This window comes from Petaurus breviceps, unplaced genomic scaffold (genome assembly GCF_028583685.1).
Source record: "Petaurus breviceps papuanus isolate PSGF00001 unplaced genomic scaffold, PetGlider_PUasm1.0 90721, whole genome shotgun sequence".
Taxonomy (NCBI): domain Eukaryota; kingdom Metazoa; phylum Chordata; class Mammalia; order Diprotodontia; family Petauridae; genus Petaurus; species Petaurus breviceps.
This window is the reverse complement of record NW_027187322.1, coordinates 1,928,593-1,942,148: the sequence shown is the minus strand read 5'-3', so window position 1 is coordinate 1,942,148 and position 13,556 is coordinate 1,928,593. Positions and strand designations below refer to the sequence as shown.

Sequence of the window (13,556 nt, the reverse complement as noted above, 5' to 3'; positions counted from 1 at the left end):
GGGGATAACCTCCATGTGCCTCGTTTTCCTCAGCTCTAAAATGGGCTTTATAAAATAATAACCTCCCAGGATTGTTAGCAGGATGAAGTCATACTTACAAAGTGCTTTGTAGCCTCGAGCACCGTTGTGTCTAGCCATTACTTTTATTTTTGTTATTATTTGCATTTCTCCACTAGTGCTTTGAGCATTTTTTCTTCTGGCCACAGATGGCCCGTGTTTCTCTCCACGCTATGGGGGGGGGATCCCTGCACATGTCCATCAAGGTCCTCACAATTCCCGTGAGAATTGTCTGTTCGTTTCCTTAAACTATTTCTCAACTGGGGAATGACTCCTATTCTTGGGGCTTTGAATCAGTTCCTTATATGTCTTGGAAGGTGATCCTCAGGAATGACCTTTTCTCTTCACAGTGGGAGGAGGAGTGGACGCTGTTAGAGAAGGAAGAGCTGACTGGGTAGGTGGGGACAGTGGCCTGGGGGGCTGGGGAGGGCAGGGCAGGACTGGGGGTTGGCTCTGGCTCAGTGGCCCCCTCTCCACCTTCTTTCTTAGGAGTCTGCTGCAGTCAGTTCAAGAGGCCTTGGAGGAAAGGTGAACCTTGGGGTTGGAGGGACAGGAGTCCTGTGGGAGCTCAGAGTGAGGGTGGCCGGCCCAGGCAGCACTCCTGCACACGCTCCCTGCTCAAGGCCTCCCACTGCACTTTTGTATAAAGCTCTCTGTCTGCTGGCCAGACGCCTCTTCATCCTCTCTTGGGGATGAACATCCTTGCACTCCCCACCTAAACTCAGCAGACACTCCACACTGGGGGTGCAAAGACATAAGTGAAAGAATCCCTGTCCTCAGGGAGGTTCCATTCTCCCTGTGTCACCAGATAGATAAATACAAGGGCATGTGAAGTGGGAGGGGGAATCAGAGAGAGGAAGCCCTCCTCTGAGAGGGAGCATGTGAGCAGAGGCCCAAGGAGGCGAGGGCTTCTAAGGGGTGGACGTCCTGGGCCTGGGCTGAGGACCCATGTGTAGGAGATTGGGAGGCTCAATTTGGGAGCAGCTGGTTATCTGGTCTGACTGGAATGGAGAGAGGGTGAGACATGGGAAGCCTGAGGCAGTTGGATGTGGAGCCCTAAATGCTGGGCCAGAGGAGTGGCACCTTATCCTCGAGGTCACAGGGAGATGTCTTAAACCAAGAGTGATGGATGCATGCCTTGGGGAGATCACCTGGGCCGGCTGTCTGGAGGATGAACTGGATGAGGGAGGGATGGAGGCCGAGGAGGCTGGCACAGTGGTCTGGGGCGAGAAGCTCCCACGGCCTGAACAAGAGGGGTGGCTGTGTGAGTGGGGCGAATGGGAGCCATGCTGAAGAGGAAGAAACTAGGAGATTGGGCAGTGCCCATCAGAGGGAAAGGGCAAGGTAGATGCTGAGATGGCAAACCTGGGCGTCCGGGAAGATGGTGGTGCCTGCCAGAGAGATGGCATGGTGGGGGGTGGGGGAGGAGTTCCTGATGCCCATGGGCAATCTAGATGTGAATGCCCTGAAGGTGGACTGGGCTTCCAGAGGGGAGGGATGGGTCTGTGGGTTGGGAGTCATCTGTGTAGAGATGGTCATTGAAACCTCCCTGAAGGAATACAGGGAAAGAAGAGAAGAGGGTGTGGACATGGCCCTGGGGGTATGCACGCCTGCTGGGTGACACTGATCCAGCCAGAGACAGGCAGTTGGAGAGATGAGTGTTATATGGGCTGTTGGGCTTTGGGGGTGCCATGTATGTGTGTGTGTGTGTGTTTGTGTGTTATGGGGGGGGTTGATGGGTTCAGAAGTGGCCAAGGGACACGGAAAGATGAGAATTGCAATGTAAAGCCCTCTAGGAGACCATTGATCACCGTGGAGAACAGTTGAGGGGTGAGGGTAGAAACCATATCACAAAGGCTTGGGAAGGGATGAGGGAAGATGGGAGGCCAGTCCTGTGCACGGCAGAGTCAGGTAAAAGTGTTTGCTTCAAAAAGATGGCGCAGGCCTGGGCGTGGAGGCCTGGGGGTATTGGTAGAGACCCCGGTACAATGGTGGAGGCCCAGGTTTATTAGTGGAGGCCTGGGTACTTTGGTGGACTCCTGGGCGTGTTGGTAGAAAGGGCTGGTAGGTATTGAAGAGAAGGGCCCAGCGGGGGGCCAAGCTGGAGAGGAGGCAGCCAAGGACGGCTTTGTAGGAGTCAGGAGAGCGCATCTCTGTGTTAGGGACTCCTGGAATGAAGGAATAAGCAACAAGGGATGAGGTCTCCTTTTTAGAAAAGACTAGCTCTCTCACTGAGCAGACCTTGGGACCATAGGTTCTTAAAGGACAGAGTGGGAGAGACTGGTTTTCTCTAAGAAGCAGGAGGTGAGATTCTGAGCTGGAGGAGGGGATGGCAAGGGTGCCAGGTGCTGCAGAGGAGAAGCTTTAGGGGCCCAGGAATGTGGTAGCATTGAATGTCCTGGTCCAGGCCCAGTGGGGGGGAGGTCTGAGGGGAGCCTCCAGGATGGGGGAGGGCAGCCAGGGACGAAGGGGCTTCTGGGGGGGAGCCAAGAAGATGGAGGGAGCAGAGAAGGAGGAGATATGTGGTGAGGGCAGCTTGCTAATCATCGAATGGCATTTCCTAGGACCTGGGGGAGGGGGGAGGGGCTGGACAGGGATAACAGAGCAGGAAGTGGCACCCGGCAAAGGGGATTTTCCTCTGCAGTTGGCAAATCTGAATCACTGGTACGAGGGGAGGGGGATGATGAAATGGGTTTGGCCCAGGCTGGAAAGGTACTGCTTGACTAGGGGCCCCACCCTCCCTGGCCCATGCTCATGGAGGGCCGTGTTTACCTGTTTTCTCCCCAGACACCTGGGGGGCAGCAGGGACACTGGGTGAGTGGTGGAGCTGGCAGGTACCTGTTGATTGGACCCCCAGGTGCTGACGGCTCCCAGCCTGCCTCCCAGGGTGGGTACCCTCAGCAGTCATGGGGGTGGGGTACATTTGGCTCTTGGTCTTGCTTGGTGCCCGCCCTTTCCCCAGCCAGGAATGCCCCCCCCCACCTCCCCCTTGTAGGGTCTCTGTTTTGGCTCATCTGGGGCCTCCTGCATGGGTCTCCTGATCTCCTGGTCATTGGCATTCTCTCTGGAAGTCACTTGGGTTTGCTTCCTTCTCTACAGAGATGGCAAGCCCCCTAAGGGCAGGGTTCTGTGTCTCTGGTGTCTCCCAGAGAGTGGCCTGTAGTGACTGCCCATGGCTCTGGGGACCTACATCGCTGTGGAGTGATGCTGGTTTTCCTCACAGCCTCATGGTGGTCATGAGGAAGGTGCTTGGCCAAGCCCTAGTGGTCTGAGGAGCTCTGTCATCAGTGTTCTCTCCCCGAACAGGAGTCTGACCATGAAGCCAGCTCTGGACGCACAGGTGGGACTGGGATGGCAGCAGGCCTGGGGGTTGGGAGGGGACATCTGTGGGAACGTGCCTGGGTGCCCAGAAGGGAGCAGGGCCCAAAAGCTTCAGGAGCCTGACTTGGGGTCTTCTTCTTGGTCTCCCCCAGGACATGGACTCTCCTGAGGACGGAACAGGGACCATCAAGCGGTCACCATTTGGGAGGCCTGGGCCCCCAGGACCTTCTGACGTGGACTCTCCTGACTCCCCTCCAGGTGAGGACTAGGCAGCTTTGGAGGTCACCGGGTTCTGGAAAGCTCCCCTTATGCCCAGGCCCATAGTGGGGAAAACCAGTGGGGAGGAGGAAGGAGAATGGATCATGGTGAGGGGGGGGAGGAGTGGGAGATGACAGCTGGTCCATGTGCCTGCCAGAGACGCCAGGCCTGCCCCTGCCCCGCTCTGAAACCCCGCCATTGCTGTCCACTGAATGGGCCACCATGAAACGGAAGGAAGACACTGAGGTCAGTGAGGATTCCTGAGAGTGGGGGGTGCCGAGGGAAGGAGTGGGAAGGGAGCGTGGAGAGCACTGGGCAAAACTGGCTCTGAGCCCCCTCTCGTTCCTCCTCAGAGATCTTGCTGTCACGGCCTCCCACCCACCCCAAAAGTGCACGTAAGTCCTTCCCTCTCCCACCCCCCGCACCCTGGCCTCCAGCTACCTTGTCAGTGCTCAAATCCATGCCCATTTTACAGATGAGGAGACTGGGGCCCAGGGCCTCAGAGGGCCTCAGGGCCCAGGGACACAGCTAGGAAGGGCCTAGGCCAGGCTGAGAAGGCAGGCCCATGGGCTCTGCCTTTCTCTTCCCTGTCCTGGGTCCTGTCCATCCTCTACCCCAGATGGGTGCCTGCTTCTCCAAAGTCTTCAATGGCTGTCCACTTCAGATTCATGCTGCTATCACCTGGATTCACCCTGTCACCAGAGGTAGGGCGGTGGGGGGGGCACCTGTGGGGCCCCAAGGAGCAGGGAAGAAGCTGGCCCTGGGCTGTGAGTGCGGCCACGGTGGGGGCGAAAGGTTCTCACCCTGGGGGAGGTGGCTGATTGTCCCTGACCCTGTCTTCTGCTGTTCCAGACCAGTTCTTGGTGGTGGGAGCCGAGGAGGGCATCTATACCCTCAATCTACATGAACTACATGAAGACACCTTGGAGAAAGTAAGGGGGGGGGGGGGTGGCTCGCCCTTGGGTGGCCAGAAAAGGCCCCTGGTGTGTCCCTGCTGAGGCCCCAGCACACGCGGGGTCCTCATGCTGGGCGCTGTGGGCACCCGGAGCGGGCGGGGTGGCTGTCGGGTGCCCAGGAGAGGTCCAGGTGGAGGGCTGGGGGGCCGGGGAGTGGGGGGCGTGAGGCCTGGCAGGGCCGGCGAGCCGCGTGGATGTGTCTGTTCTCCAGCTGATTCCCCAGCGTTGCTTCTGGCTGTACTGCGTCAACAACATCCTTCTCTCCTTGTCAGGTGCGGAGGAGCCAGCAGGGAGTGGGGGGTGGGGGAGTCACTGCCACTCACCCCGGCATCAGAGGCCCTAACTGAGGCACAGGGGAGGTCACACTGGTGCCCAGTGGCAGACTGGAACCTGAAAGCCAGGTCCTCTAGATTTAGTCACAGCGTTCTTTCTGGCTCCAACGCTCACTGAGCTGTGTGACCCTGGGCAAGGAGGGACTTCCCCGCTCCCTGCCTCAGTTTCTCCCTCTGTAAAATGAACTTCCTGATCACTTTACAATGAGATAGAAATGTTATAACAGGCCATAATGACAGCTCTCATGAGCTCTCCCTGCCCTTCCGTCACAGGAAAGACCACCCATGTCTGGGCTCACGACTTGCCAGCCCTCTTCGAGCAACGCCGGCAGCAGCGGCAGGTCCCTCTCTCCATCCCCACCCACCGGCTCACCCAGCGGATCATCCCCAGGTAGAGCTTGGGCAGGGAGGGCCCTTGGGCTCTGGGAGGGAGAGCTGGGAGCAGTAGTGTGAGTATGAGGGAGAGCAGGGCATCCCTCCCCATCCTCCTCCCTTCTCCCAAGCCCTTTTGGTTCTCTCCCTCAGGAGAGAAGGGGATTTGGACCCAGATGGACCCAGGGTATCTGGCAAGGCCAGCTTAATCATCTGAGGGGTCCAGGTGGACTCGGACCCCCTAAGGCCAGTCTTGGGTTCACTCCGGGGCTCAGCAGGCCCTTGAGGCCAGCCCTGCTCTCTTAGAATCGGCCAGGTTGGCAGTGGCCTGGGCTAGGGCTAGCCTAAGCCCTCCGAAAGGGGAGGAGCGAGGGGGTGGTGGGCCAGAGCCTCCCTTGCCCAGCAGGAGGCCTGGGTCCCGGGCTAGCTCATGCCAGCCTTCCCTGCAGGCGCTTTGCACTCTCTACGAAGATTGCGGACACCAAAGGCTGTCTCAAGTGCCGTGTGGGTAAGAGCTGGGAGCAGGCCTTCCATCTCCTGCGCCCAACCCCCTCTGTCCTCGTCTCTTTTCCTACAGGGCCAGGCCCAGGGCTAGGCCTTTGGGACACAGAGGGAGGCCCGTTTACTGACAAGTAAAACTGAGGGGCTTTGAGGAAGGAAGAGTCAGGGAAGGCTTCACAGAGGAGATAAGGAAAGACGGAGGGGAGGGAGGCGACGTTCCAGGCATGGCCTGTGCAAACACATGGAGGTGGGAGAAGACAAGGTGAATGCATGGGCTAGTTAGCCAGTGGTCCAGTCCGCCAGGAAGGAGAGGCCCCGGTAGGCCAGATACTGCTTCTGCCTGTGCCTGGGCTCATGGCCCAGCCTGCCTCACTGAATTGCACCCCCTTCCCCTCCTTTTCTCCTCTCTTACAAGGGATGGGGGCGTCAGATATCTGCAAAGGAAGGTGAAATAAAAAACCAAAGATGTCAGGGATTCTAAAAAAGGAAATGAGTTAGCAGGTGTGGAGAAGGCTTTAGATGCCAGGCGGGTGGGTCGCTCTTATCCTCAGGCACTGAGCCTGTGGGGGGGGGGGGGGAGGTCATACCCCTGCCCTGAGTAGTGAGTGGCTTTGCTGGCTGATGGGAGGCTGCTCAGGACCGCTCATGGAGCCCAGAAGAGAGGCCTGAGGGCCGCACTCATGAGGAGAGCTAGTACTGGCCGGGTCAGTGGTCAAAGGAGCCAAGGGGGAGGAGGCCGAAAGCTCCCCTCCTCTTCCTCCCTGCTCCCTGTGGCCTGGGAGTCAGCAGACCAGGCTTTGAATCTCACATGCACTAGGTATTTATTAGGTGTTTGCTGAATGGAGCTGAGGCTCACTTAGCGGGATCTTCCCCTCCACAGTTCGAAATCCCTACACGGGGAGCACCTTCCTGCTGGCTGCCCTGCCCTCCAGCCTGCTGCTCCTGCAGTGGTATGAGCCACTGAAGAAATTCCTGCTTCTCAAGGTTTGGGAACCTGAAGGGGGCAGAGGGAGGCCCTTGGAGGCTGGGGTGGGCACATGGGGTCACTGAGCCTGCCCAGCCCTGACTGGGGGCAGAGGGAGGCCCTTGGAGGCCAGGGTGGGCACACAGGGTCTCTGAGCCCACCCATCCCTGGCTGGGGCAGAGGGAGGCCCTTGGGGGCCGGGGTGGGCACACAGGGTCTCTGAGCCCACCCATCCCTGGCTGGGGCAGAGGGAGGCCCTTGGGGGCTGGGGTGGGCACACAGGGTCTCTGAGCCCGCCCATCCCTGGCTGGGGCAGAGGGAGGCCCTTGGAGGCCGGGGTGGGCACACAAGGTCTCTAAACCCGCTCATCCCTGGTTGGGGTGATGAAGACTGCTGCCTCTACTTTTTTTTGGCCTTTGCAGAATTTTACCACTGTCCTGCCCAATCCTTTGGGGCTCCTGGAGCCCCTGATACTGGAAGGGAAGGAGCTGCCTCAGGTGTGCGTGGGGGCCACTGGACCTGGGAGACCCGGCCTTGGCCTCCAGTTCCATATCCTCCCATTAGAAGCTGGTCCCTGCCCTGACTTCCTCATCCCTCCCGGTGAGCAAGGAACCTTGGCTTGCAGGATTGAGGAGGAGAAGGAGGCAGGCTCTCATTGCAGCCTCACTTTGAGGGTCTCTAGAGCTGAAGAACACCCCTTTTTACAGATGAAGAAACTGAGGCCAGGGAAGCCTTCTAAGCCTGCAGGATTTCAGCTCTAGAGCTGGGGGGGGGGGACCTTAGAGGTCATTCCTTTTACCATTGGGGAAACTGAGGCCCAGAGTCACACACAGTGAGAGACAAGATCTGAACCTAGTTCCTCTAACGGTTCATTCTGCTGCCCCAGAAAGTACATGCAAAACATTTTCCTCAAAACAGCCTTATGAAGTCAGTGGAACAAAGATTATCACTCCTATTTTACAGAGAAGGCAACTGAGGCTCCAGAAGGGGCTGGGACTTGCCTAAAATCACACAGCACAAGACCTAGGTTTGAATCCTGCTCATGTGACCTTGAGTAAATCCCATCCCATCTCTGGGACTCAGTTTCCCCATCTCCAAAATGAGGGAGTTGGATCAGATGGACCCTGAGGCCCATTCCAGCTCTGGACTGTGTTCCTGTGAGCCTGTCTGCGGGCCTCAGTTTCCCCATCTGTAAAACAAGGGAGGTTTATGACATGGACAAAAGAACCAGGAGCAGTCAGGGGGGCGATGCTGGGGATCAGGGAGGGGGATGGGCTTTGGGGAAGGGAGCAAGTGGAGCCTGATCACAACTTCCTGCTTCCTCTGCCCCCAGAGGGGGCTCCAGGCGCTGCCCAGCAGGTCATCCAGGTGGACCGGGACACGGTGCTGGTGTGCTTTGAGCGTGAGTGATGTCCTGGGGGGTGGGCAGGGTGGGGGCGCTGTCCTCGGCTGGGAACTGAGCCCGGCCTGTGCCCTTCCCCGCAGGCTGTGTGCGTGTCGTCAGCCTTCAGGGGACCCCGACAGGTGCCCTGGCCCCCGAGCTCACCTTCGACTTCCCCATCGAGACTGTGGGTGAGTGAGATGCCAGAGGTGGGGGAGCCAGGAGGGGCGTGTGTGTGTGAAGCAGTGTGTGCACCCATACACATCTGAATGCTTCCACTTCATGATCTTGGGGACCTCCCTCCCAGGCAGGGCCAGCCGCCCCTCCTGGTATTGGTGTGTCCCCAGGCCCTGGCCAGAGCACCAGCCTTTGGGGCTCCAGGGTGCCTCTGCTGCAGGGCTGGCCCCCTGCTTCCCAGAGATGTCCATGGGGGAGGCCCAAGGAGGCCGCGGTTCCTTGGGGTATAGCAGTGAGGGATGAGGTGGGAAGGAGGTTCCCGGGCTGGGCTCTGGGGCTGTGCCAGGCCACAGGAGTAGGCTGTTCTGGGGGGGTGAGTGGAAGCAGAAACACTCAAGTTCAAATCCAGCCTCAGACTCTGTAGCCCTGTGACCCTGGCCCAGTCACCAGACCTATTTGCCTCTGTTTCCTCCTCCATAAAATGGGACCCAGAATAGTACCCACCCACTGAGACCCCCCCCATGGCTCTTAGCAGCCAGGCCAGTCCTCTCCCACCGCAGGCACGGAGGGAGGCCTGGGAGGGCCTTGTCAGCTGGGGGCCTTGTCAGCTGGGGGGCATCCCTTCTGTGAAGCCTTCTCTGCTCTGCCAGTGGCAGAAAGGCTTTCCTTGTACCTCCTGGCATTATCGCAGGAGCAGCAGAACCATCCCCAAGGTCCCCCGCAGGACCCCCCATCTGGGGCTAGAAGGGCCTCAAGGGCCATCAAGCCCGGCCCCTCCCCATTTTACAGATGAGGAAATTGAGGCAACCAGGTCCATTGACTTGCCAGGATCACACAATGAGTGAATGTCTGAAGCTGAATTTGAACTCGGCTCTTCTGACTCCAGACCAGGCCTCTGTGGCACTTCCCTTTGACAGACTGTGAGCTCCTTGAGGGCAAGGCCCTTCCTGGCTCATCTTCCTAGGCCTAGTTCCCAGCTCCCAGCCTTGCTGCTTGCAGGGAGATGCTTAGTCAATGTTGCATGGTGGCTTGATGGGCGGGCCAGGGTGTTGACATGGTCTGGACATTTTTGTCAGGACAGATAATGTGGGAATCCTGCCTGGGAGGCCACTGACTGGACAAGCTCTGCCTCTGTGACCTTGGGCGGGTCACTTAGCCTCCTGGAGCTTCAGTTTCCCTCTCTGTAAAATGGGAGGCCTCAGGGGTCCCTTCTGGCCCTAGATCTAGGACCTTGTGGCATCTGTGAAGATGAAGGTGGGGGTGGGAGCAAAGGAGGAGGCAGGGGCAGCCCAGGGCCCCCAGGGGCCTTGCTAACTTTCCCCCTTGGCTTCAGTCTGCCTGCAGGACAGCGTCTTGGCTTTTTGGCAGCATGGCATGCAGGGGCGGAGCCTAGAGACAAATGAGGTGAGGCCCAGCCTTTGAGGGCAAGGTGGGGGGCTCCCCCAGCAAGGCCAGGATGCCTCCTGCTTGTTATAACACCCATTTCCCCCCCAGCTGACTCAGGAGATTACTGATGAGACGAGGATATTCCAGGTGCTTGGGGCCCATCGGTAAGAGTGGGATCCCGCCTTGCTGAGGGGACCAGGGTGATAGGGATGGACAGAAGTCAGATGAGTGCCAGGGCTGGGAGGGTTTCTGATTGATTGAGAGTGAGCTTGGGGTTTGAAGAATGGACTCCAGAAAGCCCAGGTAGACAAGGGAAACCTGGGGATCTTCTGGCTGGCCATTCTTCTCCACAGCTGGATACCCCAGCCTGGAGGAAAGCAAGGTAGAGATCCCCAGGATAGCGGAGGAGCATAGGGCCATCTTGTCACTTTACCTTTCTGGCTTATTTCTAAAGGGGTCTATTCCATGTGGAAACCGGAGAAAGACAGAGCAGAGGCTGGTTGGGGTGGGAGAGGCAGAAGAGGAGGGTGGGGATGAGAGCTGGATCTAGAGCTGGGTCTCCTGGTCTCAGCCCGGGAGTCAAACGGGCTTGTTGATCAGGAAGGTCTGAGAGGCCTCCAGACCAGGAATCTAGAGACTGGGGGAGTTCGGAAGGAATGGGAGATGAATGTCCCCAGGACCATCCTCGAGCTGGGCAGGATCCTGGGGGTGAGGCCAGGCCTGGGGGCCCTTATGGGCATACCCTGGCTTCCCACCCTAGCCCCATCTCCTCTTCATCCCACCATTGTCTCCTCCCACTAGAGACATCATCCTGCAGAGTACCCCTACAGACAACCCTGGAGCTCACAGCAACCTATACATCCTCACTGGCCATCAGAGCAGCTACTAAGCCTTGCCAGCCTTGCCTCTGCACCCAGGCCACAGGACCCCACCCTTGTGGCAAGTGGGCCTGCTCCCTTTCCATTTAGCTGGGGGGACGCAGGGCTCTGACGTTCCTGAGATGTGTTGTGTGTGTTTGTTGTGGGGCAGGGAGGGGAGCAGGGGAACCCCCCCCATATACACACCTCTGCAATAACTGGACTAGACCAAGCTGCTGTGATGTTGCCCTCCACCCGCTGTGTGCCCCCACAACCTTCTGGGCTCCCCCTCCGGAAGCTTCTTCCCCACAGGGGCTGTAGGCTTTCTCTTGGACAGATTTGGGTGTTGGCCACTAGATGTACTAAAGAAATGGGCATGGCCCCCTGGGCGGGTGGCAGAGCCCGCTGTACTTTCTCTTCTTGCCCAGGGCCTCTGCCCCTGTTCATGGCCCAGGGGAACATGGTTTTGAACAGAGAACTATATTGGTATTAAAGTCCACTGGTTTTCCTCCTTGGGGTCCTGTGGTTATTTGGGTGATATGCAGGCCCGCAGCATTTCTGCTGCAGCCTCATTGGAGACACCATGTTCTCTTTTCTTGACGTCCCCATGGCCCATGATGCCAGGTGCTGCTCAGGCACACTTCTGGGGCTGCCATGCTTCTACTCGGGACTTCCAGAGGCTGCCCTCTGGACAGGGGCAGGGCCCAGGCCTAAGTTAGCTAGGGTGGGCTGGATGGCCTGGGGCCCAGCAGGAGGGAGGACTGCTTGGCCAGAGTGGAAGATGAGAGTCTATATTAGCATTTTCTCTGGTTCCCCTGATTAAAACAACCACCTTAGAAAGTATATTCATGAGGTAAGGGCTGGGTAGAGACCCACCATGGCCCAGACAGAACAGGGGCAAACTAAAGATGGTTCAGAGGGCGCCCTCCCTGCAGGGGCCCAGGCCTCCTCACTGTCCCTGGAGGAAGCCTTGAGTGGACCGTGTTCACGCGGTGCTGATGGCAGCAGACAGGCCGGCCACGGGGCAGCCAGAAGAGCCCTGAGTGTGGACTTTGCCTTGGTGTTTGAGGCTGTCCCAGCTCCAGTAAGACCAGTGCTTTGCACACAGTAGGTGCCTGAAGGTGCCCCCAGTTGTTTCAGACCTCATTAATAAACCCCAATCTTAGGAAGTGAGAATCGGTGTTGCAACATAAGTCAACATTAACTGAGTACCAAGTGCTGAAACGACCAACATGTGCTTCCTTCTAGGAGAGGTTGTGCTTGTCCTGGGAAGCAGCTTGGATCTTCCCCATTCGTCCCCGTTCCTTGTTTGGTCCCTATCTGTAGTTTTGGATTCTGGGGATTAGTAGTGATCAGTGTGGACAGTCACAGGCTGTTTCCCTATTGCTATAATTCACTTACGATACTGCCTTTTACCTACATCCCGGATCCATCTGGAGCTTTCCTTGGCAGATGGTGCCAATGCTGGTCTCTAATTTCTGCCAGGCTACTTTCAGTTTTACCCACATGTTTGGTCCTCTAGTGAGTCCTTATCCTAGATGGTGGAAATCTTTGGACTTATCAAACACTATACTGCTATGTTCACTTGTTCCTGAGATGCACTGTGCTGCAGCGGAGAGAAAGGAGTCAACTGGGTCCCCATCCCACCCTGGGTCCTCACTGGCCATGTGACCACGATCATCTCTCTGAAGCTTAGGTCCCTTCTTAAAATGGTGGTTGTGAGGACCAGATGCTTTATAAAGGTTAAAGCCCTGAAACACCATCAGCCTGTAGGAGCAGGGAAGGGAAGCCTACAGCTGGGAAGGGCCTTGAAGGCCAATTAGTCTAACCCTTTCATTTTACTAAAGAGGAAGATGGGACTCAGGTGGGTGAGGGAGGGAGAGGGTGGCAGCCAGGGGCCTCTAAATCCCATGCTTTTTAGCCCACACCAGGCTGATTTTATGACTCTTGCCTTTACTGGGCTTTATCTGCCTGGGAGCTACAAATGAGTCAGACTCACCACTATCCTGGGCAAGCTGGTGGATCCCCAGTAGAAGGCAGCCTTACTGACTTCTCTTTGTAGAGTCAAGTACAGCTCATGACTAAGCAAGGAGAATTCTCTTAGCCTTGAGCATGATGCGGCTAAGAGGAAACCAGGGGATGGGACTGAACTTTTCATCAAGTCCTTGGCAAGATTTCTTACCAAAGACTAAAACTGCTTGAGTCCCTGTGGGATTGGGAGGGGATATGTCATGGAGAGGAAGCTCTCTTTCAGACAGGAAACAGAAGAGGGAGAAATAGACCCTTCTATGAATGGGGAATTACAAACAGTGGTGTCTCTGAGGGCTTTGGGCTGGGGCAGACCTCAATAAATCTGGTGACAAATGATCTGGAAGTTGAATTGAGTGACTGCTACAAGCCAGGCATTGGGAACACAAAGGAAAATGGCACCATCCCTCCCCTCCAGTCGCTTACTTCTATAACCTGTAATGGGCCTCAGTTTCTTTGAAGAATGAGGGGATTGGATTAGATGGCCCCTGAAGTCCCTTCTGGCACTAGAAATACGATCCTATGATCTGGCAAAGATACTGGAGAAGTTTGCTATTTCTTTCTCCAGCTCATTTTACAGATGAGGAAACTGAGGCAAACAGGGTGAAGTGACTTGCCCAGGGTCACACAGCTAGTAAGTGTCTGAGGCCAGATTTGAACTCGGGAGGATGAGTCTTTCTGACTCCAGGCCTGGTGCTCTGTGCACTATGGCACCCCGGCTAATCCTCCGACACTAGGCATTCACAGGAAACCCGAGATTAGTAAGGCAACCAAAGCTGGACTTGCTGAGAGAGCCTTGGAGACTGCAGGAGGACACATCAGAAGATGTCAGCGGGCAGCAAACAGACAATGCTCACTCCAAATCAAGGGGCATTTCTTAAGCACCTGCTCTGTCTGGCATTGGTGTTGGTGCTGGGGACACAAAGGAAGGCTGGAGGGATGGCGTGGCCTCAAGAAACAGGAAGC

General features: G+C 57.1%; 1 protein-coding gene across 1 annotated transcript in view; it reads left to right on the top strand.

Annotated features, from left to right (window-relative positions):
• The window catches only part of MAP4K2 (mitogen-activated protein kinase kinase kinase kinase 2), a 15,169-nt gene extending 4,099 nt beyond the window's left edge, over positions 1-11,070 (top strand). Inside the window, exons 14-31 of the mRNA XM_069066336.1 lie at positions 355-451; positions 547-585; positions 3,364-3,397; positions 3,531-3,636; positions 3,794-3,882; positions 3,990-4,031; positions 4,256-4,340; positions 4,489-4,568; positions 4,804-4,864; positions 5,198-5,315; positions 5,746-5,804; positions 6,678-6,781; positions 7,184-7,361; positions 8,095-8,163; positions 8,247-8,333; positions 9,653-9,723; positions 9,814-9,869; positions 10,507-11,070. Coding sequence (XP_068922437.1) covers positions 355-451; positions 547-585; positions 3,364-3,397; positions 3,531-3,636; positions 3,794-3,882; positions 3,990-4,031; positions 4,256-4,340; positions 4,489-4,568; positions 4,804-4,864; positions 5,198-5,315; positions 5,746-5,804; positions 6,678-6,781; positions 7,184-7,361; positions 8,095-8,163; positions 8,247-8,333; positions 9,653-9,723; positions 9,814-9,869; positions 10,507-10,594 — 1,463 coding nt within the window. The 3' untranslated portion in view covers positions 10,595-11,070. The remainder of the gene's footprint in view (positions 1-354; positions 452-546; positions 586-3,363; positions 3,398-3,530; positions 3,637-3,793; positions 3,883-3,989; positions 4,032-4,255; positions 4,341-4,488; positions 4,569-4,803; positions 4,865-5,197; positions 5,316-5,745; positions 5,805-6,677; positions 6,782-7,183; positions 7,362-8,094; positions 8,164-8,246; positions 8,334-9,652; positions 9,724-9,813; positions 9,870-10,506) is intronic.
• Positions 11,071-13,556: the final 2,486 nt, after the last annotated feature.